Source organism: Panthera uncia, chromosome C2 (assembly GCF_023721935.1).
Source record: "Panthera uncia isolate 11264 chromosome C2, Puncia_PCG_1.0, whole genome shotgun sequence".
Lineage (NCBI taxonomy): Eukaryota > Metazoa > Chordata > Mammalia > Carnivora > Felidae > Panthera > Panthera uncia.
In genome coordinates this window covers 68,849,875-68,877,048 of record NC_064810.1, presented here as the reverse complement: position 1 = coordinate 68,877,048, position 27,174 = coordinate 68,849,875, and the positions used below count along the sequence as shown (strand labels likewise).

Sequence of the window (27,174 nt, the reverse complement as noted above, 5' to 3'; positions counted from 1 at the left end):
ATGAAGATCTATTTGCCACACGTGCATATTTTAGTTAGAGCCCAAAGTTACTCTAAGGCTCAGAACTAAAATTAATTAATTAAAAAAATTATAGATGTGATGTGCCCCACGGAAGAAATCTGTGTAACCTTAAGACACATTTTATGTTGCTAAAAATCGCTCACGAGGAAAAAGGTCTGACACTCTTAAGAGATTAGATTGCAAAAGAAAGTCTTGAGAAAGAAAGAGAGAGTTGCTTTCCCTCAATATTCCAATTAACTGGAACCTGGTGGCTGCAGGCCGCTCCGAATATGTTTTGCAAATTGCTTTTATTTGTCCATGTTTCATTGGGGAAAATGGAAAGTGAACAAAGTTTGTCCTTGGCATTCTTGACCCCTTTTTGGATCCTTTGCCTTTGGAGCAAGTTTCCAATCTTAAAAACTGTTGACTAAGGACATGGTGGGGGGCGCCAGTCTGATCCAGATTTGAATCCTGATTCTGCCACCTACAGGCTGGGGGCTTGGGACCAGACATTTAAACTCCGTGTTTGAGTTTCTTCATCTTTCAAGTGGGAATGACAACAACAGCAATAACACCTACTTCATTATGAGCGTTGTGCAAGAATCAAGTGAGGCAATGTGGCATTTAAACATAATTAGTAGAAATAGTAAATGCTCAATAAATAGTAAGCATCTTCAGGTACCCTGTGACCTCTTTAGCAAGGAGTGACCAGATGTCACACTGACATTCTAATGTGCACTGGGCTGTCAAAGGCACATCCCCAGGAAATACTCAGGCAGAGGAGCTTGAACCAGAGGCAGAAACAACCTTTGAGCACAGCTGAGCCTCACCCCCAGCCATGCTTCCATTCTCCTCTCTAGCTTATTCCTTCCCACTGGTCTCTCCTGCTCTCCTGGATGGGGGTAAAGCCTAGGGCCTTGCCAGGGGTGGGGTGGGAGTGATTAGCGTGGAGTGGAGTGGAGTGGAGTGGGACTGGGTTTGTTAGATGCACCCCACCCCTGGACTTCTTGCAGCACTGCTCTGAGACCTGAAAGCCTCAGCATTAAGTTCACTCTCAGAACTTTTGGGTCATGCAGACACCCAGGCTCCACCCTAGACTAGGGGATCAGAACCCCAGTTGCCCAGCAGAGAAAAGCTCTACTAGGGATTTGGATAGTCACAAGGGGGGACCTCTGGTCAGAGCGTTACCAAGCTTTAGCACAGGGTTTAGCTCAGACACTGCCTCTCCACTCATCTCCTAAACCTCAAGTCCAACGAACACCCTTCCATGGTCTCACAACAACCCTCCCCAAAATGTGTGTTTCTTTCTCAACATTTGCCACATGAAACTGAAATCATTTACTCAGTGACTGGTCTTCCTCATCAGACTTTGAGCTCCTCAAGGGCAAGAACCACACCTTTCCATCTTTGTTCCTTCCACCCTGGCCCAAGTCCACACGGCAGTTGGCACACGGGAGTACTCATAAATATTTGCTAAACAAGCTCAATCCACTATTCATCTCATTTAATCCCTGTAACAAGTCTGAGAAGTGGAAATAAATCTTCACAGATTTCAGACTTATTTCAGACTTCAGATTATTTCAGACTTCACAGATGAAGATGTGAGGACCAGAAATCTAAAGATCTTGCCCCAAATCACAGAGAGGGGATTAGAGCCCAGGCTCTTTATTCCAAGAATGGTTTGCTTCCATTGCACTGTGGCAGCCTGGTAAACAGCACCTTCCCTTGGAATGACAGTTAGTGAATCTGAAGAGGCCAAGTTTCTGAGTCAGTCGTACTACTTTGATATGCGAGTGATAATATCTTTTATTGGAACCTGGGCACAACACATTGTCACCTGCAAATGAAAATAGTTCACTGCCAACATAAGTGAATTAGGAAGCTGTCCCAACAAAACGTTAGGTTCCAGAAGGCTGTTTGTAAGTATCATTTGTTAAGTCCAAAGTGACAATTGACCAGCGACTACACAGCTATATAAAGTATCAAACAAGAATTACAAGTATTAATAGAGTTGGTTTTGTCTTCTCTTGTTTCTTGGCAACCAATCAAAAAGTGTAGCCAAAGAGGTTTGTCTTTTGGCTGTCTTTTTTTCATAAATAAATTTATAAGTTATTGCTTCTAAAGGCCTTCATACACAAACACCTAGACGAACAAGCACATAAGAGCAACACTAAAATGGCACCTGAAAAGCTGTAAGTGAAGACACTTCTCTTCTGAACACAGGCTCATGTGGAGCCATACACAGCACTGGTGTTGGGTGCCAGGTCATCAGCACCCATCTGATAACATTGCTGGGAGGGCTCAATACTTCTGAAAGGACTTTGTTCTCTTTAGCCTCTGTTAGATCTCTGTAAACCACAGAGCATGATCTCCATCCTTAGCTTGGGGTAGCAGTGGGGAGAATGTGCTTTATTTGATGTATTCTGGAGCTAAGTATATGGTTGCCTGAATTCCTAGAAAATCTGGAATGAGTAGACTATTTTCAAGGCAAGTGTCCACGTTATAAGAATTTCTTGGGTGGTAGACCATGCCATGGCAGTAAATTGATGCACAAACCCCTCTTTCATCTCAGCTCTGCCCCCTATTGTCAAGAAGCTTTTCCTAAACTCCTGCCCAGCCCCAGAGTCCATAATAGAAAGCACATCAGAATCAGAGTGGGAGAGATATGGGTTCAAGTCCCAGTTTCTCCATCCCCTAGTTGTAAGGACCTTCCTTATCCTTGATTTTCTCTAATCTATAAATGGGAACCGCATTTTTATAAATGGATGGGAGAATGCATGTTACTTACAACACTTTGTACACTATAAGACGTTGCATAAAATGAAACTGCTGTTTCCAGTGGACAATAAATGACCCAGACCCCAGACAGCTGGGGACCACTAAGAGACACCTGTACTTACAGTTCCAAAATCAGGATGTAGGATGTGGGGGACTCATAAGTGTCATGGAGAGTGATGTACTGGGGGTGCTGCAGGTGCTGAAGTAGGGCAGCCTCGTGGGCGGCCTGCTCTTTTTTCTTCATTTTTTTGCTAACAAATTTCACAGCGACATCCTTGCGGGTAGCTTTGTGAATGCATTTCTTTACAATGGAGAAACGGCCTCTGGAAAGCGAAAGGGAAGAAAGCGTTTTGCCAAGCTTCATTGATCAATTAGGTATTATTTTATTCGAGGGTGTGTAAATTTTTATCTGAAGTGGTTAGACAGTAGCATCTTATTAGGAATCCTACCTTTTCTATATTTTAATATTTTTTAAAGTTTATTTACTTATTTTGAGAGAGAGAGAGAGCACAAGCAGGGGAGGGGCAGAGGGAGAGGGAGTGAGAGAATCCCAAGCAGGCTCCTCACTGTCAGTGTGGAGGCCTATGCGGGGCTCGATCTCACAACACTGGGGTCATGACCTGAGCTGAAATCAAGAGTTGGACGTTCTATCGACTGAGCCACCCAGATGTCCCACAGGTTCAATTTTCCAAGCAGAGTATATTTATATAAAATACAACAATAGTAATGTTAAAGAAGGAGGAACTCTAGTCTGTGATAATTTCAAAAACATTTTTAAAGAGTCATTTTTGAGGTGGATGGCTGGCTCAGTCAGTTAAGCGTCCAACTTTGGCTCAGGTCATGGTCTCACGGTTCACGGGAGTGTGTGTGCTCTCTCTCACTCTCTCACTAATAAATGAATAAAAGCATTAAAAAAATAAAGAGTCAATTTTTAAATTTAATTTTATTTTTATTATCTTGGTGTTATGGAAACTTTCTGATGCACACACAAGTAGAAAGAATAGTATAATAGATCTGTGCACCCAGAAGCCAGCTTCATTAATTGTCAACATTTTGCCAACCTCATTTCATCTATTCCTTTCCCACCTCTTGCCTTTTTTTCTGTAGTATTTTAAGCAAAATCCAGATATCATGTTATTTAATTCAGTAATTCTTGAGTTTGCATCTCTGATTGACAAGAATACTTAAAAATGTATAACCACCAGGGCCCCGGGGGGCTCAGTAGGTTGAGCTTCTGGCTTCAGCTCAGGTCATGATCTCACAATTCCTGGGTTTGAGCCCCACATCGGGCTCACTGTGTCAGCACAGAGACTGCTTCAGATACTCTGTTCTCCTCTCTCTGTCCCTCCTCTGCTTGTGCTCTCTCAAAAATAAATAAACATAAAAAAATGTATAACCACCATGCCATTTTCACATCTAACAAAATTTGCCACATCTAAAATAGAATGGTTTCCAGACTCAGCAGTAGCCCAATAGGATGTAGTAAGAACGGGAAGAAGAGGGAACTTACCAACAACTGGTCAGAGAAAGGGAGAGTCAAAGAGGTGACAAGACAGTGCCATCCTAGGCCTGTCCCTGAGGCACCCTAACCCACGAGTAGATAAGTCAATGGTCCAAAGAGCAGTCCATTCCTCTAGAGGAAGTGTATGTATCCCACACCACCATGAAGATTGTCCAACTGACTCCTTGACCTGACTCTGTGCTCACCAAGTGACTTTCTAACAATAAGTGTTTTTCCACCATAGATTTTCACAAAAGAAATAATGTGCTAATAAATAAAGCACATATTAGGTAAATATTAATTGAATGCCTATTATATAGCAGACATGATTCTTCTTGCATAGTAAGCAAATATTTGGTCAAACTGGCAGCTCTATTCTACATCATAAATTAATAAATTGCCATTCTAAAAAAAAATTGCCATTCTCGTATTTTTTAAAGTAGTCTCTATGCCTAACATGAGGCTTGAAGTCATGATCCCCAGATCAAGAGTTGCATAATATACCAACTGAGCCAGCCAAGTGCGTGCCCCTCCATTCTGGTTTTTAACAGCATTCTTTTGTTTGATTATTAGAGGTCACTCCTTCCAGAGGACTTCAGATGCATGAGAACAATTGAATATTGGGGAGAACTCTCCTGAACTAAGTGGTCATGTTGAGGTACTGCTGTACCTTAAATTTTTAAATTATTTTGAGTGGGGAGGGGCACAGAGAGAGAGGGAGAGAGAGGATCCCAAAGAGTCTGATGGGACGGGGTGGGGGTGGGGGCAATCCCATGAACCATTAGATCATGAACTGAGCTGAGATCAAGAATTGGACACTTAAAAAAAAGTTTATTTATTTATTTTGAGGTGGGGAGGGGCAGACAGGGAGAGGAGAGAGAGAATCCCAAGCAGGCGCAGAGCCCAACAAGGGGCTCGCACAAACCATGAGATCGTGACCTAAGCCGAAATCAAGAATTAGATGCTTAACCGACTGAGCCACCCAGGTGCTGCCCCCGCTAAACCTTAATTTAAAAAAAAAAACAAAAAACATGTGTGTTTATCTGAGTTATGCATCCCCATGATTTAAAAAGTCAATTAGCTTTAACAAGTTTTCTTATTAAAACTAATAGTATCCCATTCTCCTACCCCCACCCGCATTTTCCCTTACACTAGAGGCAGTTTAATATAGCAGTTAGTTATATTTAGCTGATTATTCAGGTAGTCTATGTTTGTGTGGCTACTTCTTAGTGTTTCAGTCTTCATTGTAATCTGCTGATACCTACCATGGGGAGTGAGATATTAGTCTCTCTCCCTCCCTGTCCCCAGCACGTGACCACTTTTCCCATCCCCTGTCCTCTCAACAGAATATTAAAAAAATTTTTTTAATGTTTATTTATTTTTGAGAGAGAGAGACACACACACAGTGTGAGTAGGGGAGGGGCAGAGAGAGAGAGAGAGGGAGACACAGACTCTGAAGCAGGTTCCAGGCTCCCAGCTGTCAGCACTGAGCCTGACATGGGGCTTGAACGTGCTAACCATCAGATCATGACCTGAGCCAAAGCCAGATGCTCAACCAACTGAGCCACCCAGGCGCCCCCAACAGAATGACACCTTAATCAATATTCAGTGTTTCCATTCTTGCGACTAGATCAGGGCTATTAACAGATGAAGCTCCAGTAAACTATGACTATTTTCCTTGTGATAGAATTCAATCATCATTTCTGACAAAGTGTGTCCCTTATGAGCACCACTCAAAGATTAGTCTGGGACTAAGAAGTCACTGCAGTGTGACTGAGCAGTGGTTTTTATCACGGTTCCATTCTCAGAGCCTTGCTCTGCTTCTGTGGATATGTTCTATCCGTGCACAGCTTGAACGTGGCCTGGGATTTGTGTTGTTCCATGCACAGAATTAGGGGATCTCCTTCTTTAGCTATCTCTTCACTGAGATTTCCCACTCATTCTTTGGCTCCCAAGGGCCCATTTTTGTGGATGGGATTCCCTCAGAGTTTTAGCCTCTGGCTTGGAGTAACATAGTGAAAGAAGGGAGGGAGGGAAAAGCATTTTCCTTCTCTCTTCAGCTCAAAGGGACCTCTTTTCCTGTCTTTTGGCCAGAAAGATGGGTTTCTTTTGGAGTTGCTCCCTGTGCATGCTGCCCAGTTCCCTGCTTTGACCCACGCTTGGGCTAAAGCCCGACAAACAAACCAGAGAACTCACTGCTACAATCCTTGACTTTCTTCAAGTTTTAACTTGGTTCCCCATTCTCCATGTTATTGACTTACAGAATCCTGAGGTAGTTGCTATTTTGGATTTTGTCCAGGGCTTCTGGTCGTCATCAGTGGGATAGGCTACTCTGGGCTTACTCTGTCCTGGCCGGCACTGGGGGTTGGCTCATTCTAAAAGTTGGGGACTAAACAGCTGTTTGCAAGCTCTGATCAGGGGTGTGGTGTCTGTCAACTCGACCTTCACAGTAGGGTGATCTGAGTGGACTGTTTGGGAAAGCTCCGAAGACAGTATCTTTAAGACTTTCCTCTTGGGCTGGTCAGATTTCCCAGAGAAAGATCCTCCTCCTCCCTGCCTAGTGGTGAAGCCCCGGTTATCCACTTCTAGAGCCCACTGGCTAAGAGAGCTGGGGTCCTGAGTTATCCAAGCAAGGATTTGGTCTTATAACTGGTCCACTTGCAGTCAGGTTCTGCTGCCCCCAGCTGTGCCGGTGTCCCTGAGAACAAAGACACTTTCTTTTACCTTGTCTAGAGAATGAGCCTCCGGCATCTTCCTGGATGGGGAAGGACAATTTGGAGATCTGGAGCTGCAGCCTCTCACACAGAGTTTCAGCCAACCCTCCAGTTTCAGCATCCTCTTTACACCGATTTGCAGAAGTACTTGTGCTGCCAGTACCCGAGCCTTTGGGGGAATTCTGCTGCAAAAGTTGCACTGCTTCTCACTTGACCCCACGACTGACTCGGATTGAGTGCTAGGTCATTTGTCACTCTGTCACTTGTTTTCTGCCTCTAACCTGTTATTATTTTCTCTTCGTCCAGTGTCTTCATCCTCATGTGCCTGATTCGAAAAAGTCCTTTAGTGCAGATTCGGTGAAGTCTCCGGAGGGAGGAAAAACTGATGGCTCTGTTCAACTTGCCTTCCTTACCTGGAGACCTGGCCCTGCTACCTTGTTGGATCCTGTGCAGGTAACCAGTCAGCATTCCCAGGGATAAATCTCTGACTTCTTTATATTATAGAGGTGCCCATCTAGTTTATTTCCAGCTAACCGTGCTATGCTCAAGTGCTCTTTCCTTCAGATGGACTTTAGCAGAGAAGATATTTCTTTCTGCACCATGGTTTTTATAATATCTTATTACCAGAGAACTAGTTTTTAAATGTTTATTCATTTTTGAGAGACAGAGAGAGAGAGAGAGAGACAGAATGTGAGTGGGGGAGGGCAGAGAGAGAGGGGGACACAGAATCCCAAGCAGGCTCCAGGCTCTGAGCTGTCAGCACAGAGCTCGATGCGGGGCTCGAACTCACGAACCATGAGATCATGACCTGAGCTGAAGCCGAATGCTTAATCGACTGAGACACTCAGGCACCCCACCAGAGAATTATTTTTAACAAGATAGTCATAGAAGCCTAGAATTCTAGGTTTAGGTGTGATGGAGAAAGTTGACTCACTTCTATGGCCCACAAATACCTTTCATGTGTTTCATGTAAGTATCTACATGTTTTATTTCCTTTCTGTTAACATACAGCATTTTTAAAGGATCTCCTGAAACCATGAGGACTATACTTGGAAGATAGGCAAAACTTCAGATTGTTGGAGATGAGATTTTTTTTTCATAAAACACTGATTGCTTTGAACAAATCAGAAACTTGATCTCCCCTTCAGGAAATATGAAAGCATCCATCTCTTCCAGGTAAAACATGCCTTAGCCCGTGGCTATCAACAGTAAATGCATCTCTCGGGAAGGAATTCACTGGTACATCCAGGTGATGCCACCAGTTTCACTTAGAACCAGGTGGGGAGGGGCACTTGGGTGGCTCAGTCTGTTAAGTGTCTGACTTCAGCTCAGGTCATGATCTCACCGTTCATGAGTTTGAGCCCTGCATCAGGTTCTCTACTGTCAGTGCAGAGCCTGCTTCAGATCCTCTGTCTCCCTTTCTCTCTGCCTCTCCCCTGCTTGTGAGCACTCATTCTCTCTCTCTCTCTCTCTCAACAAACAAACAAAAATTAAAAAAAAAAAAGAACCAGGTGGGGCTTCACTACTGGAGTCATGCCTAGCTTCACAAACTTCAATATAATGCGGCAAACTAGATTTCAATTGCTAGAGCTTATTTTCGACAAAAATTTCTACAATGAGAAACCACATATGCTAGTAAAACAAACACAGGCTTAAGAATTGGGTAGCCCAGGGCTGGAATCCTGGCTCTCTACTTCCTAGTTGTAGGAACTTGAAAAAGTTACTTACCTCCCGAAGCCTGAGTTCCTTTCCTGGAAATCTACTCAAACACTACACCTCACGTGTTATAAGGATTAGATTTAATACCTTTTGTATAATACCTGCATAGTATTTGGAACACTGCAGAAACTCAATGAGCACCATCATTATCACCTTGGAAATTTCCATTGGCCCTTCCCTGCCCCTCTGGCCATACAAAGAAGAGAGAAAGCTGAGCTAAAGTTGTTGTTGTTTTTTGTTTGCTTGTTTGTGTGTTTTTTAGAGAAAGAGAGGGAATTTCAAGCAGGCTCCACGCTCAGCACAGAACTTGATGTGGGGCTCAATCCCACCACACTGGCATCATGACCTGAGCCCCTTATCAAGAGTCAGACGCTCAACCGACTGAGCCACCCAGGCGCCCAGAGATAAAGTTGGTTTTTGACGAAAAGTGCTGTAATGAAAGGCAGTGAATTACATTTAAATCCTGTCTAAGAAATGGGAATAATAAGCATTTTGGCTCTCTCCACAACCTCTGTCGCAACCACCTCACTTAGGAAATTTTATGCTTCATTGAGAGACGTCAATCAGAGATGGAGAAGATGCTAATGGCCCATTGTTTGTGGGTGCTCTTTTATTTACACATTCAGGGAGTGGGAGACTTGCCAGTGCTACCTATCCTCTCACCTAGACCACTTGCAAACTGATGCACATCTAGAGACGAGCCCCCTTTTCGTTTCGGCCCATCAACTATTTTGTGGGCCAGGTGATAGAGTTTTTTCATTATTTTGTTAAAAGTTATATTTTTATCTTTTTTACTTTTGGGGGCATACTTTTCTAACCAAAAGAAAGAGACAGAAACAGAGAGAGAGAGAGAGACGGAGACAGAGAGAAAGAGACAGAGACAGAGGTGTGTGTGTGTGTGTGTGTGCGCGCGCGCGTGTGTGCATGTAGGGGGCACTGGATTGAAAACATCCATGAAACAATGCACTTGTGCTTGAAACATGGACAAGAATGGAAACCTGTACCAAAAATTAGTGATTATACCTTCTTCCCAGGAACACATGGAACTTTTAACAAAAACTGACCATGTACTGCTTATAAATGAAGTCCCAACAAAAATCAGCATCGGTGTCATATAAATCAAGTTCTTCAACCACAGTGTAATTAAGTTAGAAATCAGTGACAAGTAGATAGTTTGTAAAACTCTCATACAGTTGAAAAATTGACTTTTTAAAGGATATTTATTTATTTATTTATTTTTGAGAGAGAGAGAGAGAGAGAGAGAGAGAGAGAGCGCATGAGCAGGAGAGGAGCAGAGAGAGAGGGAGACACAGAATCTGAAGCAGGCCCCAGGCTCTGAGCTGTCAGCACAGGGCATGATGTGGGGCTCGAACTCATGGACCTCGAGATCATGACCTAAGCTGAAGTCGGAAGCTTAACCGATGGAGCCCCTACAGTTGAAAAACTTAAAATATTTCTATTATGATTAGGTCAAAGAAAATAATCATGGTTGAACTGAATGATAATGAAACTGCTACATACCAGAACTCAGGGGAGGTAGTTAAAATTGCACCTTAAAGAAAAGGCTGAGCTTTAAATTCTTATATTAGAACAGAAGAAAGGCTGATAGTTGATGAGCGAGGCCTCCAACGTAAAAAGTTAAAAAAAGGGCAATAAAAGTACACATAAATATTCTAGCGTTTTCTTACTATAGAGAGAGTACACGGAGGAAAAGAAACAAACGGTAAAAGCAAGTCATTATTCGGATGTGATGTTGTTAAGTGCTCATGAAGGAATAGAAAATGGGGTCGTTACCTTCCAATTTCATTCAGCTCAGTATAAGCTGAATCAAAATTATCCTTCCAAGAAATGGTGGCACCATCAGCAGCAGCATCTTTGGAAGAGAGAGAATCCATTTATGACACTGAGGAAGTCATGTAAGAATAAAGAAAAGGTTGACAGAAAAGCTCCCGCCTTGCCCCAAAGCAATTCTCATGGCCAAATACGGAGTCTAGCTCAGTGGGAAAAGGCCAGGATTCTCTGAAATGTTATTTTTAAAAATATCATCCCAGGGGAAACTGACATGACAGAGGCAGACTCCCCCTCCCTGTGCCATCTACATAAACAAAAGAAAACTTGGGACAATCAGAGACACAAACTCTGGATATTTTAAAAATAGAAATTTGGTAGAAAAAATTAAAAGAGACAGAGAGAGAAACACATGGAAGGCCTAGAAAAGCCAGTGAGAATCAGGGCTGAGGGTGAAGGCAGCAGCGGAGAAGGGAAGAGTTACAAGGCCCAGAGGAGGAAAGGAGAGGAATGTGCTGGAAATACCCTAACCACTGCTCTCTCTCACCCTGCTGTCCTCAGACATTAACGAGCCTATCTGGTATACTGAATGCTGAATGATTTAGCTTAACCCAAAATACGTGCCTGAGCAGAATGTGGCAGTATTACCTTAAGAGGTGTTCATTCTCTGGCAATAATTTAAACGCACACATGCACACATGCACATACACGCATGCACGCATGCACACCAGTATGTATTTGTGTTGTCCCTGGGGAACAAGGCTCACAAGAAGTGAAACGTGACAGAATTTAGTTAGTAGCTCCAGAGGAGAGGACCACCCCCGCAGTGTGGGTCTTCTGACCACAGCTGGGCTGAGGTTCAGGTGCCTTACCTACATTGAATTCTGACACAATAGAGACCCAGGGCCCAGGTTTCCCAGTGAGTCATGGGTCTTAGGGAGCAGGGTGACTGGGAGGGAGCTTAGCCCCTGAGGATGCACTGGGGAACACTTCCAGACTCAGCTGGGGGCTGGGCTATAGCCAAGGGCCCTAGAGGGTTTCTGAAGCCCCCTGGGTACTCTGGGATTCTCTGACCCTGGAGAGACACGGGTTTCTTGCCTTCTCAGTGTGGTGGCCTCCTCCTCCACCCCAACACACTCCCCACCCCTTTGCACCACGGAATACCTCACCACTTGGAGATTTCTTTGGGCTAGCAAGTGTCCTCTTTCAAATGTTCTTGGGACCAAAGCGGCTTGGTGAGACAGTGAATGGGGGGCCAAAACGAGAACCACATTTGTGAAATACTCATGTGTAGCTATGGATACATCTTCATCATCCAACACATCCACATAAAAATGTGTCCATTTTGAAGTAAGACATTGTGGGAAGGCTAGGGGTGGGGAAACTATCGAATAGTCATTCTGATTCCAATCCTTCAACCAGGTTGCTTTCCTCTCCCCAGTTTAAATTGGTGAGTGGGGCTGTGTCTGATGCTGGGAGGCACACTTAGGCCTGACAGGGGTTCCCAGGGAGAGGAGGGCTGGTGTTCCCATCCAGGAAAAGGGGCAGACAGCATCCATAAGACTCATGACTCCTTCTCACCCCTCTCTGTTCCTGGAGACACATGCGGGTGTCCAGGGACCCTGTCAGGCCCAGGGCAGACACTGGTGGCAGACCACACTTTTGCTCCAAAATGGTTGAAATCACACTTTTCATCAGGTCTCTGAAATGTTACTTGACTGAAGACACTGGACAATCCAGGTTACCTCCCGCAGGGTGGCCGGCACCAGTGAGTGTGTGACAGCTGGCCAGGTGCCTTGCCTCCACCAGGGCTGCTGGGCATGGCTGGGACTCACCGTACTCTGGGAGTCGCACAAACTCTGAGGGCTCGCTGGGAAGGCTGATCCCCCAGGGGTTACTGGCGCTGACTCTGAACTGATAAGGACTCCCAGGGCTGAGGTCTTCGATGACGAGGTAAGTGTCCAAGGTCGAAGCTACAGACTGCTGCCAGGCCTGGGAACCTAGCACACAATTTCCAAGGAGAGGGAAAGAAGAAAACGCCAGAGGGACATTGTTTCAAAGACCTTCAGCAAACAAAGAAAGGAAAGCTGACACATTCTGTTCCATTCAAGGGGTTACAACGTGGGCTCTGAAAGCCTGTGGGCCAAAGGTGGCAGGTTTGGGCTCAGTTTCCTAAATGACTGCGTATATCATGAGGGGTGTGGAAGCAGCTGGCCTAGGGGTTCTGGTCATTTCCAAATGTGTATGTGCGAGAAGGAAAAGACGTAGATCATACAGAATTGACAGAAGGACGTGTGGCAAATTCTTAATAAGGCATAAAAATATATTATAAATAACAAAATGAGAGAAAATACACATTTGGAAATGGAAACAAAATAGAAGTGAACATGCCTTGAGCACGCCATACATGTAAAATACCGCAGAAGGCGTCTTCCCAGAATTCTCTCATTTAACTTTCGCACTTAAATCTCCAGAAACCGGTGAGGTTGGGAACACAGATCTCACTTTATACGTGAAGAAATAGAGGCTCAGAAAGAGGAAGTGATTTTCTCAAGAGAACTGTGTTAATAAGATGAACTATGAACCCAACAGCGCAGAACTAAGTGCAAGCTTTTGTGAGACATGTGTCCCAGCTCAGCACGAACACCTCTCTGCTGAGTGGGGAGACCCAAGAGTGAACAGCTTCAGAAAGATGCAGAAATGAACAGCTCTGTAACTGCACAGGGCCTGTTTGGTAGAAGAAAGAAGAGTTAAAAAACTACGAGTAATGGTGAGTAACACAAATGATTTAGGTTCTGGCCACAGCAAGCAGTTGTTTGAAATTCAGTTCTGTAATTCATTATGTGGTTCAGAGATGTGTTAACAACTAGAGCTACCTGGCAGCTTCTTATTTAACTAATTCTTCTTGATAATAGGTGACAGGTTTAGGTGTTTCTAGCTGCTGAACTAATGCATGCGTCCTTAGCACGTAAATGTAACAAAATTAAAAAATGAACAGTTTTTAAAAAATCATTATACATATGTGTATATATATATAAAATTTAAATATCACACAAAATATATGATATATATATAACATATGCTATATATATATATATACATATACATATGTATATATATATATATATACACACACACATATACATATGCTATATATATATAAAATCTCTAAATTTTATCTGGGGATGGGGGTAAAGCTCTGCTCATGCTACCCTAGTTATTACTCTGGGAGAAAGGTCACAAATTAGCAAACTTGATACCTGGGTTTAATGCCAGGCCTGTCTCTTACTAACTCCTGCCTCCGTGTTCCTCAACTTTCTTCAGGCCTTAGCCTCCTCATGTGTAAAACGGGCCTGACTGCTCCTGTCTGGGTGATTAGGCTTGTTAAGGACAAAAGTGCATGCGAAGGCACTTTGAAACTTGCCAAGAGTCATCAGCCCTTGGGCGAAGTTGGAGAGCAGGAGGCGGCTGTGGCCTGGAGCTGAGGTCCTTGTGCTGAGTTGGAAGACACAAGAAGGGACAGCTAATGAAAGGCATGAAGGCAAGTAGTTCATGACTCTGAAGGATCTCCTTTCGAGGAAGAGAAGGAAGAAACAGAAGGGCAGGGGAGCAAGCGTACCTTCCTCCCGGTACTCCACGGTGTAACCAGAAATAGTGCAGTTCCCAGTGCTGGAGGGAGGCAGCCAGCGGAGAATCACAGAAGTGCAGCTTCTTTCCTGGGCAATGGGGCGGTTAGGGGCTGCTGGAACACCTTTGGGGACAGAAATTACGGTCAAGTGCTATTTCTGCAGAACTTGGCACTTTACACCAAGGTTGAAAGTTACCCAGGAAACATTACCTTCCCCGTGTCTCAAATTTTTCCTAGGGTCTTTTCTACCAAGTGGCACACCTCTCTCCAGGCCCTGGGGAAGCCTGGGAGATACACTTTGGGGTTAGAACTTCTTCCTTGGGCTAAAGACTGCACACTGGAGTTAGAGCTTGGCCAGGGAACGATACGGGAAGTTATGGGGGACCACAGATAGCTCTTAGCGAAGACGCCTTCTCTTCCATTTGCTAGACCTTTACTTTGGAATTTCACAATGGACCTCTTCTTCCCCAGGTTGCAGGGAACCCTTGTAATGTCCACGTAAAATATTCGATTAACACAAACTCAGAGAGAGAAAAAGTAGAATGGTGGTTGCCAGGGGCAGTGGGGAGGGGGGTTGGGGAGCTGTTGCTTAATGGATATAGACCTTAGTTTTGCAAGATGAAAAGAGTTCTAGAGATAGGTTGCACAACAATATGAATGTACTTAACATTACAGAATGTACAGTTAACATTGGTGCAGACAATAGATTTTATGTTATATGTATTTCACCATAATAAAAAATATCTTAAAAGTATAAAAAGGGTTTGACTAACAAAGACCCTGTACCTTGCACTTTAACTGTAGCAGACGTAGATGTGGTGCCATGGTCGTTCGTTGCTATGCAGGTATAAATCCCACTGTCTTGGGGCATCAGATTGCAGATCTTCAGGGTGATTTCCCCAGAATCACTAGAGACACCAAAAGGATGCTCTTCAGACTCCAATAATGAGTCAATTGACTGATGGGTAAAATCCCCAGGGTGGGCACAAGGTGTGCTGAGCTGAATCCTCAGGCTCAAGGTCTCATCCCAGCTCTGTTATTTTCCTACACACCTTGGGTGATCACCTTATTTTTCTATATTCCCATTTCCTTATGGGGGGGGGAATTCTTGTCACCCCCAACTCTCATGTTTGTTGTATATGGGGCATAGGGATAGAAAAGAAGTAAAATGAGATAAGAATTAGAGCAGGGTTTGAAATATATAAAGCCCTATACAATATTACTAGTCTTATTACTATGAGCAACTCTGTCCTAAAATATTCTCAGTGTCACACATCAATAATAAGTCATACAAGAAAATAGACTGAAGAATGAAAATGTTTAAGTATTTCAAATTCTACATATGGGACCCTCAAAACAATTAAGTGAATTAAGTAAAGGGCAAATTCCTCTACTAAATGCTAACTTCCCTAGTAGTCCCAGTCACAAGGGATAGCACTGCTCAGGAAGAGTGAAATGCAGCAGTCATGTTCAACCCCGCTCCCTCCCTCCAGCTGAGACATACGGAGCCTGCTGGTCTTCAGGATCCTCACCAAGCACTGGCTCTTACACTAAATTCCTTGGGCCCCCTAATCTTAGGGCTTGGCCAGCCCTTGCCATCTTTGCTGGAAATACCATTTCATATGCACAAAAATTAAGTTAATGGATAGGAGTTTGATTCTAAATGATTCTTTGATAAATGTTTAAGCACTTAGGGCTTGTTACTGCATGTCCACTGTAAAGGGTAGTGCACAATAAAGTTCATCATTAGTAGCAATAAATGCTAACACAATGATTGGGAGGCAGTCAACTAGGTTTTGTTAAACAGCCTTTCTGTGTGGAAGCATGTTTATGGCTAGATTTTCTGTTTAGCATTGCATATTTTGGAGCAAGTCTTTTTTTTTTTTATTCTTCTAAGAAAATTATTCTTAGGTTATTGAAGGAATTAAATAGATCACTGTTTCACAGGATCCTGAGGGGCACAAAGAACACTGGGATGTTGGGATGGGAGACCCACATTGCTTCCACAAGTCTGGGGCTTTGCCATTTCCACTAACATAGAGATTCTCTTGGGGATCCTTTTGGGAAAGATCAACTGGGTGAATGTAAGTCAGTGACTGCCAGAGCTCTTTGAAGGTATGGTTTATGGTTGACCTGACATATAAAGTTTTACATTTTAATTTATTGAATGTGGGTCCAGAATGCAGTCTTTCCAAACTGTTCTCATTTGTTAAGCCATGTCTACGTGATGTTGAGCAGCATGCGGCTGTGTGCTGGCCATCAGCCAGATGTTTGACAGGCTCCATGGCAGGTTGTAGTGAGCGGTGGAGGCCATACCTAAATCTCCCAGCCCTGGGTACACTGTTGACTCAATTTCTCTCCTAATCAATGCCAAGTATTTGTGCTAGAATAGGACCCAGGGCAGCTGTTCTCTTGGAGAGACTAAGTAACCAGCATGGGAGTTGCACCAAGGAGCTGGGAGTGTCGATGCAGGGCGATCAGCTTACCAGGAGGAGACGGTGTATGTGGCCGAGCTGTTGTTGGTGTCAAGAATGTTCTGGTCTGGACCCTTCCAGGTGATGGTGGGCTTCGGCCGCCCACAGACTTTGCACTGCAATGTCACTGTGTCCCCAAGCAAGCAGGTCACATCCACTAAGGGCACAAGGAATTCTGGGGCCACTGTGGTCAAATTGACATAAATTCACATCATTTAGAATAAACAGAATACACAGCCATTTTACAACACAACCCTCTCATTCCCTACCCACGTGTAACGATTCAAATATCCTTCAGCTTATGTTGCTCAATCATCCATGTCCCATTAACAAGTATTTAAAAGTAATAAATGTTTATTGTAGAAAATTAGGAAGTACAGATAAATAGAAAGAATGAAAAGCTCCATGATGTCCTGATACAGACATTAACAACCGTGAGCATCTTGGTGTATGTCTTTTTGGCTTTTATCAACACACTTTTTATTACACGAATTATACATATGGCAAATTGTAGTCTTTTCCACCTCAACAGTTTATTCTAAACACCTTTTCTTGTCCATAGCACAGAATGACATCACCAATATTTACAGCCTCTACCTCACTGCTGGATTTGCCACAATTTATTTAGCCAATCCTCGTGTTCACAGTTCTACTTTTTAACTCACCTTCTTGGATGAAATTTGGATTTAAGATCTGAAAAACACAAAGAGACAGAAAACTGCTTAAATCCTAAACTACTGAAAGAGAGCAGGAGACTTTGACCCTATTGAGTAAAAAGGAAGCACCATTTAGGGAGATGAAGCCAGGAGCCCAGCCTCTGTTGTTTGTGACTGTATCACTATTGCAGTAACAACCCAGGGCACCTGCTTTACTTTCCTCTCTACTCTGCTTCTTCACGTGCCTCTGGGTGACCCAGGGTCCCAAGCAGGTGTATCATGACCGCAAAAGCTCTTCTGGCTGCAGCTGGCCTCTCTTGCCTGCATTTTACTTCCTTATTGCTCTTCCTCTCTGTCACATGCATAAAAGTCATTCTCCCTGCCTGCCCCCCCCTTCAATATGCACTCAAGCAATGTGTTGGCACTGATTCCTCCCAGCATCACAAATTTTCAAAAACAGAGCACCTGACATTTATCGAACTGGAATGGTCATTGACCTTAACCACTAACCATTAGCCTAATGGTTTCCTACCAAATGTACCCCCTTCTCCCAAACAGGAGAGAGTTCTCTCCAAGCAGTTAAATGCAGAGCTTGTCTGGTTGAAGGGGAAAGAGAGGTCATACCTGTCCATCCTGTCCCCAGCATGGCCTCCTATAGCCCAAGCTTCCATAGGCCAAATTGAAAAGCACCGACCTGGAGGTTCTGGCCCTTTTTTTGCTGCTTAGGTGAGAAAACCGGACTTAGGCCAACTAAATGACTTGTCTGGTCATATGGCTGGTTGGCAGAGGCACTGCGGGGTGGGGGGATTCTTTACACACACTGTAAAGGCTGCCTCGTGACCCCATGCATCTTCACAAAAGATCGACTTCCAGCTGACTAGCCATGCTGAAAAGTCATCCCTTCTTGATTTTTCTGCCATCTTTTGTTTTACCTCTAATTGTGTGGGTCCAGGTTATAAAAAGCTTGGCAGAGTGAACGAAACATGGGTTTTGGAGTCAGAGAGGATGGGGCTCACCTCTTTTGTTTCATGTGATTTTATGATAATCACTTAAGATTTATGCCATCAATTTGCTTCCCTATAAAATGGGGATAAATAATACCTATTGCAAAGTGTTATTGCAAAGATTAGATGAGCAACATATGTCAAGTGCTTAGCACAGTGCTTGACCAATAACAAGTATTCAATGATTACTTAAGTAAAGAACGATTATCTAATTCTAAACATCTCCCTTCTGCAAAGCAGCCTACTGTTACAGTGGCTTTTCTCTTAAGCGTTTGTTGTAAAAGTCTTCTTTCCTTCCTAATGAAGCCAGAAAGCTCACGTGTCTTACAAACGGCTCCCTGGGGCATTCATACTTATCTCCCTGTATTTATGTGAACACGTGTCATAAGTGAACACAGTTTCCGTCCTTCCCTTATACAGGATCCATATGGGCCCTTTGGAACAAAGATGCTACTCCCCCCTTTGGATTTCCGTTTGCAAACCAATTGCCCACATATACCACCCAGCTTTTTCATGAAGTGAGCTGCAGAAAACTCTTGCAATGCCACGTCCTGGGGCTGTGTGTGTTGAGACTGGCCACTGCAGTGTCCTCTGCTAGTCTCAAGAGGCCACTATACCACCGCCTGGCCTTCCTTTAAATCAGTGGTTCGCAGTCCTTAACCCTGGCAGGTTTAGCAGCACGAAAAAGCCTCAGGCCTGGGCCAGGCATCCGAAGTTTTGAAAGCTGTGGCAGGTGAATCAACATGCAGCCTGGCTGGAGGAAAGTTGCTCTATCCAAGGGAACTGGGCTCAGGTAAACCAACTCCCTGCCTCTGAGGCCTTTCTGGGGTGGGGCGGGGGTAGGTGAGGGCATTTGGTGGAGCTGCTTTTCCCACACCTTGAGAGACCCCCACTTTGTGAGGAGACGCGGGGCCATGGCTGGGGGGGGTGCAGCCAGGGAATGTGGGAGGGTGGCAGCATATCACTTGCAGAAGGCTAAGGAGGCCTTGGAGGCCACCTGGCTTAGGGGATGCAAAGAATGATGCCTGCACTAGTCACTTCACAAAGAAAAGGAGATGAGGACTATTTTCTAAATATTATCAATGTTTATCACAAGGTGTTGAGATCAAGGGTGGCTTTTCCCCGTTCAGAAAACATGGCCTCCTCCTCCAGGCTGGTGCCAGGTTTTATGGATACAGATATGCAGGAAGGAGGCCCTACCCTCGGGAGTCAGGAAGTGTTTGAATTTGTCGTGAGTTTTTTCTTTGTCTTCTTACCTGGGCTTTCCAAATATTCTGCAATTAGTATCTTACACTTTTGTAATTTTTTCTTAAGGACAAAAAAAGGCACAGTCAGATCCACTAGACTGTAGGTTCTTCAAGGACAGGGGCATGTCCTCAGACCCCTAGCCTGGGTTCTGCTGCAAAATGGGAATTTAATACATGCTGCTTGAATGAATATTTGACCTGTGTCCTCATTTCAGTTCTTCCAAGAATTGAGGACTGGTTCCAAGAATTGAGGCACTAGGTCCTTAAGATCTATAAAATAATTACTTCAGGGTATATTACTAATAATATTTGACTAGGGCCTGTTTTCAAACACAGATGGGTTGCAAGCTTTTTGGAAAATGATTTAAAAACAATAAAATCCATTGCCTCTGTGAGAGGAGGATCTTAGCGGCGTTCCATGCAGGACGGAATATAAACTCCAGGAGCTGACAGAGCACAGAGAATCCAGACCCCAAGCCAGACGTGCTCTCTTACCTTGGACAACATTCTTAAGAAGCTTAGGCCTCAGTTTTAGCTGTAAATTGGGGATAATGGTGCCCCCCTGGAAGCTTGTTTGACACAAGGACTCATTTGTTTGATGAAGATTTATTGAGCAGCTCCTTGGTTGTGGCCAGCAGGGAGTGAAGCAGATATGCTCACCACCCTCGTTAGGCCAAAAGTCTGGTGGGGAAGATGCAATTAAGAGACCTCTGCACAGTGTCCAGGATGGTGCCTGGCTGCTGTTAACGCCCAGCCTGCAGCAGACACGGAGCACAGCCTTCTCACTCGTCCCGCCTCCCCTGTCAGTTAGGGTAGAAACGATACGGGAATGCGGCCAGGTTTGTCCAGTGGCCTGTATTTCCCATCCTGATGGGAATCCACAAGGGAGTAAGGCAGTGATTGCATGCCAGGAGTGCCAGCGAGGAGACAAATGACACTTGGAAGGGGCAAATGGCACTTTCCCACATCATAACATTTTAAGTGGGGTTTCATAAACCTGCACTGTGGCAGTATGTCTATAAAATAGCACCCCAAATCACTGCTTAGGGAATTTCCTGCCTTATTCCTCTCTCTCATCAATACCAACTGTGGTTAGTATATTGTTAAACACACGCACTATTTAAAAAGCAAATCTTCCGAGTTTGGAGGTAAACTTTGGTGGGGAAGTTGGAGAGAAAGCTTGCCAACAAGGCTTCCTTGCAGGTTCTCTATCTGGAAGGGGCTTGTGGAAGGCATCAGTCTTCATTCCTCTGCCTCTTGGGCAGCCCAAGTGTTGCTCATAATGGTAATAACATCAGTGATTTGTGTAGTATTATATAATTGGCATAAACTATTCACAAACTCCTTCATTTGCTCACCCAAAACTCTGGGGGGATGTGCCAAGCAGGTGTTATTTGTTCCCATTTCCAGATGAGACAGAGAAGTGCCTGTAAGGTCACAGAAGGCTCCTTCCACCTTACCATTCCATGTACAAGCAAGGTCTTGGGGAAAGCATTGTGACACTTTGTCGTTGATGTCAAAGGCCTGCTTCCCTTTGCTCCCTAACCTGGCTCTCCATCCCATTTCTACCTAGTCCTCCCATTTAAACTCCTCCGGCAAGGACCAAGAGCTTGGCTGAAATCCATGCTAATGTTTTTTCTAACTCTGACCCTGGATTATGCCCATCGAAGATTCCTCCCTCCTTTTTCCTCTTTCTGCTTTTAAGCGATGTGCAGCATGGACTGGTACAGTATGGAGGGTCATGACAGCCTTCTCACACGGTAGTGGAACAGTCTATGTATTTGTCTGTGGCTCCCTATGGACTGCAAGATCCATGTAGGCAAGAGCCTTGTTCACTGTTGTTGCCTCAGAGCCTAGCACAATATCTGGCACATAAGAGCTCCGTTGATATTTGTCAAATCTAAAATACATACATACATACATACGTACATAAACAAATAAATAAATAATAAAGTGGTGGGATCCTAATTTGGGGGGGGGCGGGGAGTTAAGAAAATGTCTTGCCATGAACTTGGAGTGTTTTCCTATTTCCATCAATTGGAATGTGACTTGTTCTACAATCTCATCAGTCAGTCCTTGCCTGAAATTTAGGCAACAGTGATCTTTTTCTCCTCCCCGCTCTTCCAGAGGCTGGTACATATGGTCACATGCTTCTGTCTATCACGACATCTTCCCTGCATGCTATTATCCTACCAGACTCATGAACCCTTTGAAGACAGTAGCACATAGCATCTTGCACATAGTGGAAGACCAAGTATTTGCTGAATCAAATTAACTCACCCAATTAATAGACTAGAATTTAGGCCTCCTGACAACCTTGTCTAAGGTGTCAGAGACGTGAGGTATCAGCCCCTGGGGCCAGAAGGGTTCATCATAAGCTATACATATTTCTTGAAACCTCACGTTTTCCTTCCTTAGAAACAGTTTGAGAGTTCATGGATAGTGGTAGATGGGAAAGAGGAGAGAATGGAAATCGAGACGGATGTGGTAGCGGAGGAAGATGACCCGGTTGCATACACTGCACATGTTCTCTCTCTGGGAGACCCAAATCCAAGAGGGCAAGGCTGGTATAGACAGCATGGCAAAGAGCTGCTTGGGAATCTGGTTTTATTTGAACAGCAGAGGGCGGCAGGTGGTAGCGCTTCCTCCTCAGGGAGAAAAGAACCACCACAATGTGGTCCACTGGCAACCTAGTTTCTTCCTTCTGGGGAGAATTCCAATGTCTTCTTCAAAATGAGAAGGCAGCAAGGTAATGGGAAAGAGTTATAGGTAAAATCAACCAGCACTGAATAAGAAGCTGAGCTCTGAAGAAATCTTGAGCCTATTTTTCTTGCCAGTCAATGTCCAAGATTCTGACCCCATGTCCTGAGAGTGAGGACAAAATCCTTGTCTAGATAACCAGGTGTCAACGGACTCCAGAAGGAAAGCACACCCACCCCATTCTTTCTCGATCCCTCATCATCAGTCACAAAGCACAGTTCAAAACCATGTATTTAGGAACCAAAATGGCCCAAAGAAACTCAAACCAGATGTTCTAAGCTCAACTCAACTACCTTGAATGAACTCAGAATTTGTATAGCCTACCTCATTTTTCTATTCCTTTTGTGCTTGTTTCATGGGAATTTCTGTTCAAAAGAGGAAGGGAAGGGATTTTAGATGATTTTAGGCAAGGACATTTGGAATAGATATAAGAAAACCAATTTTTAAAAATTTAGGTATGAGTTCTGGTTTGGAGGTTTAACAGGTTCTTGTTTCTAATTTTTTTTAATTAAAAAAATTTTTTTTAAGTTTTAGAGAGAGAGAGAGTGCAAGCAGGGGAGAGGGGCAGAGGGAGAAAGAGAGAGAACCTTAAGCAGGCTCTCTGCACTCAATGTGGAGTCCAACAAGGAGCTCAATCCCACACCGCGGGATCATGATCTAAGCTGAAGTCAAGAGTCAGACACTCAACCGAGTCGCCTAGGCACCTCATAACCCTTCCTATTTTCGATCTGGTCAAACCAGACATAATTTTTTTGAATGTTTAGGAAATATCCCTACCTCTGCTTATTTCTAAGTGGACATTAAGCAAGCTGCAATACAAAAAGTTTGTGAATGCAACACAATTCCAAACAGCAATGGGAGTTTTGAAAGCTACATGAATCAACATGTAGCCTGGTTCAAGGAAAGCTGCTCTATCCAAGGGAACTGGGCTCAGGCAAACCAACTCCCCCCACCCCCCACCCCCCAGGCTTTTCTGGGGTGGGGCAGGGATGGGTGGGGCATTTCTTACCCCCGAGTATTTTCATTACTGTCTAGTTCTAAGTATTTTTTCTTCAACTTTGACTTTTCTTCCCCTTTTGACCTGGCTGTAATAAAATGTTTTAAAATTTCCAAATTGTGAGTTTTACAAATTATTTTTGTGACTGATTTCTAACTTAATGGCATTGTGGTTGGAGGACTTGCTCTATAGGATACTAATTCCTTGATTTTTGATGAGACCTGCTTTATCAGTACATGGTTGATTTTTGTAAAAAGTTGTGTTCTCGACAAGAATGTATAAGCACTAGCTGTTGGATATAGGTCTCTATGAATGTTCACATGTCAAACACATTCGCTGTTTTATGGGGATTGCTAGTCTGACTCTTCTTTCCACCCCTTCTCAGTATTTTGGTTAGAGAACATTTGGCATGTCCTTGAAAATAAAAAGGATAAAAATTTGACTTTTAACAGAATAATGAAAAAGAAAATCTACCGCCCATCCCACAAAATAGTTAAAGCAGAAGGTGGTTTATTACTGTGCATGCATGGGCCTCCCGTGCTCTCAGCAGCCTGCAGTTCTGCTCAGAGGGGACTGGGGGTAAGGGGGGTTGCTAGGACTGCCTTTTCATATGGCACATGTCCCACCTGGAAGTCAAGATCTTGACCTTGGATAAAGGTTTTTATGGATGAATGTTCTGAGGTCTCATCCCTTAATGATTTGACCGTCCTTACATTCCTATCCCCAAAACTTCTTTTGCTTTTTACTTTTTTATCTTTACTCTTTTTTCACCTACCACTAGGTCTACTGCAACAGCTCTCTAATAGGTCTGCACCTGTTGTTTACTCAGGTGCCAGCTATCTCCCTAAAGTGCAGAATGAAACACACAGACTCTGCTTAAAAACCTACTTTTGTTCTTGACCACTGGGTCAAGTCCAGGCTTCCTAGCAAATTCCTCGAGGCCCTCATAATTTGGTCCCAACTCATCTGTTAGGCTTTATTTCCTACAGGTCTTCTCATGTATCTGAACTCCAGCTACAGACCATATGTTTTTCTCAAAATGTGCCAGGCACTTTCATACCTCAGGCCCTTTGCTCATGCTCTTTCCTCCCACTTTACCCTTCTCCAAAACTGTTTACATTCTAGTAGTCCACCCAACCCAAACACTACCATCATGTGAAGCCAATGATTGTTCTCACAGCCTTCCTAGGAGATAGGCTGTGAATATACAACCTTGGGGAAGATACTTAACCTCTCTCTCTGTGCTCCAGTTTTCTCATCTGTAAAACAGAAACAATGATAATAGTACCTATGTATTGACACTGTTGGGAGGAAAGGACTCAGCAGAGCCAGGTACACAGGGAACACTGATAAACAGTAGCTGCTATTATTATTATCCCAGTGCCTGAGTGGGTGTGTAAATTCCCACTGAATGAATAATGGCCTCATGACTCTTAATAGAGCACGTAAAGTTTGCTGTGTAACGTGAACATTAATCAAAACTGCCTCTCTCTACGTGACTGCATGCTTCTTAAGCATGGGGCCTAATCTTATGTAATTTGTTGGCTTTCCATAGTACTTACTGCAGTGCTTTGTGTTATTAACTTTTGATAAATTGAATTGACTAGGATATCATGTTGAGTGAGCCTGTAGGTGAACCTTGACAGCGCTGGGTTGGGGAGGGAGGTGGTGGCCTTCTCTAACAGTTGGCTCTTACAGCAATTTCTCCTGGATCAATGGCACCTCATAATCTCATTAATGTACAACATAAATGAGGTGGTTAAGGCCTCTAGACAAGGGTGACAATACCACAGGACACACATGACTGGGGGTTGCTGGGTGACTGTATTGGCCTGAGAAACCAATTCAGACATTTCCAACCAGTGCGATTGGGTCTCCTTTCTTGACTTCTGTGGTTGAACTCCTGAGTCACTGGGGTAGGGTGTGGGTGAGGCCACATCAAGGGATTAAAAAGGTTGTTGAGGAAGAAATTCTCCTCCAACAAGCAGATGTGCAACAAGGGAGGGCCTGAACCTTCTTAAGAAAGTACCTGAGCTTCAGTGAGCAGATTTCCTCCATATCACATGCCAGGTTTGGTCTCTCACCTCACCATATTCAAGACCTGCTCTCTCTCTCTCTCTCTCTCTCTTAAGTATTCTCTACACCTAACATGGGGCTCCAACTCATGACCCCGAGATCAAGAGTCACATGCTCTTCTGACTGAGCCAGACAGGCATCTCAGACCTGTTCTTTTTGTTGGTTGTGTGACCATGACCTCTCTGACACTGTTTCCTCTAGGAGGGTAAGAAAACCCCATCTTGACATGATTGTTGGAAGGAACAGAAAACATAACAGAAATGAATATGCAGTGGAAGATTTTCTTGTAATTCTCCTAGGAGAGAGAAAATGCCAGCTCTGGCAAGCAAAGTGCCCTTTCCTCAGTGGTAGAATATAAATCAGTCTACACGTAGAGTCAGAACAAAGCTAGGCAACACAAGGGAGTGTCCAGGCCAAACCTATCAGATATATTACAAAGAAAATATTTTGTAAAAATAAAGAGAGGAATGTGATGCTTCACTCTCTTTTCTCCAGAGTTCTTTTCATAAAAAAATTCTTTTTATATAATGCATTACCAGGCATGGGTGGAAACACACTGGTGATGCCAGGAGGCCAGTCACTTGACTAGGGGTGTAAAAGTTTCCTTCAATCTGTGTGGCCAGGTTATGTTGAAGGCATGAGCCTGGGACAAGGAGCACAAGCAGCTGAGGTGGGAGCAGCAGGCTGACTCTTTCAGGATGTGGAAGCAGGGGCTGGGGAACTGTGGGTAGGGGCAAGGGCAGAACGGTCAGTGCTGGCCACCCAGACCCTTCCCAGGGCTGGTGGTGGACGTTCCAGTCCGGTCTCAGGAGGAAATGTACCCAGGCCATTTCTGGCATACCCGCTTCAAAGCAAGTTCCAGGGTCAAGGCACAGAATCTCGACTTCTTCTGTTGGAGGGTCTCAGTGTTTTCAGTTAGAAGTTCAGGAAAGCGAAGGGTCTCAGAGTCCACTGACGTCACGCCTTGGATCTGCACGGTGCTCATTCCACACCACAGACATAAACACCTGGACCCTCAGAGCTATGCGACCTCTCACAGAAACCCGAGACTCAGAAAGGCGAAACGGCCAAGGCCTCACAGTTGACAGCATGCAGACTGCGATCCAGGCTTTCTGACTCCTGTTAAAGTGTTCTTTCCATGTGGTGCTGCCTTTGTGTGATTTTTTTTTAAGTAATCTCTACACCCAATGTGGGGTTTGAAGTCACGACCCCAAGATCAAGAGTCGGATGCTCTAGTGACTGAGCCAGCCAGGCACCCCACCTTTCTGTGATTTTTATTTAAGTCACACTTTTGCCCTGGAACGCTGGGCAGAAATGATACTCCTCTTTGTTGAGCTGGAAAGTTGAATAAGTTGAAATCCACATAGAAAAACTGGCACTGGAAGGCAGGTCTTCTCATCTGCCAGGCTCTGTGTTTTAGATTAAAAGCAACCTGGAGATGGGGGATTCTAAGAAGGGAGCAGGATGGTGTAGGTGGGGGGACAATGGCTAGGAGAAGCCAGAATCTGCCCTCAGGGCAGCTTCTCATTTTCAAACTGAAAGTTACAACTTCTCTGCCTCAGTTTCCCCTTCTAAAAGTCTCTGAAGGGCCCAGGGGTGGGGAGGATGTGGGTGGAAAGGAATCGGGGAGTTATTGTTCAGTGGGTACTGTTTCAATTTGGGATGAAGAGAAAGTTCCGGAAATGAATAGCGGTGACAGTGGTACAACATTGTGAAGGTATTTAATGCCACTTAAAAATGGTTAAAATGGTAAATTTTATGTCATGGATGTTTTACCACAATAAAAAATAAGAAAATTAAGGGGATAGGGTTAACTGAAGGTTTCTAAGTTT

At 44.1% G+C, this 27,174-nt stretch overlaps 1 protein-coding gene across 2 annotated transcripts in view; it reads right to left on the bottom strand.

Annotated features, from left to right (window-relative positions):
• The window catches only part of LOC125921791 (kalirin-like), a 117,138-nt gene that overhangs the window by 3,369 nt on the left and 86,595 nt on the right, over window positions 1–27,174 (bottom strand). For both annotated transcript variants that reach the window (XM_049629459.1, XM_049629460.1), the window contains exons 19-25: window positions 17,268–17,295; window positions 16,615–16,786; window positions 14,915–15,036; window positions 14,120–14,251; window positions 12,336–12,500; window positions 10,507–10,585; window positions 2,901–3,101 (exon numbers count right to left, since the gene is read on the bottom strand). In XM_049629459.1, the coding sequence (XP_049485416.1) occupies window positions 2,901–3,101; window positions 10,507–10,585; window positions 12,336–12,500; window positions 14,120–14,251; window positions 14,915–15,036; window positions 16,615–16,786; window positions 17,268–17,295 (899 nt within the window). The remainder of the gene's footprint in view (window positions 1–2,900; window positions 3,102–10,506; window positions 10,586–12,335; window positions 12,501–14,119; window positions 14,252–14,914; window positions 15,037–16,614; window positions 16,787–17,267; window positions 17,296–27,174) is intronic.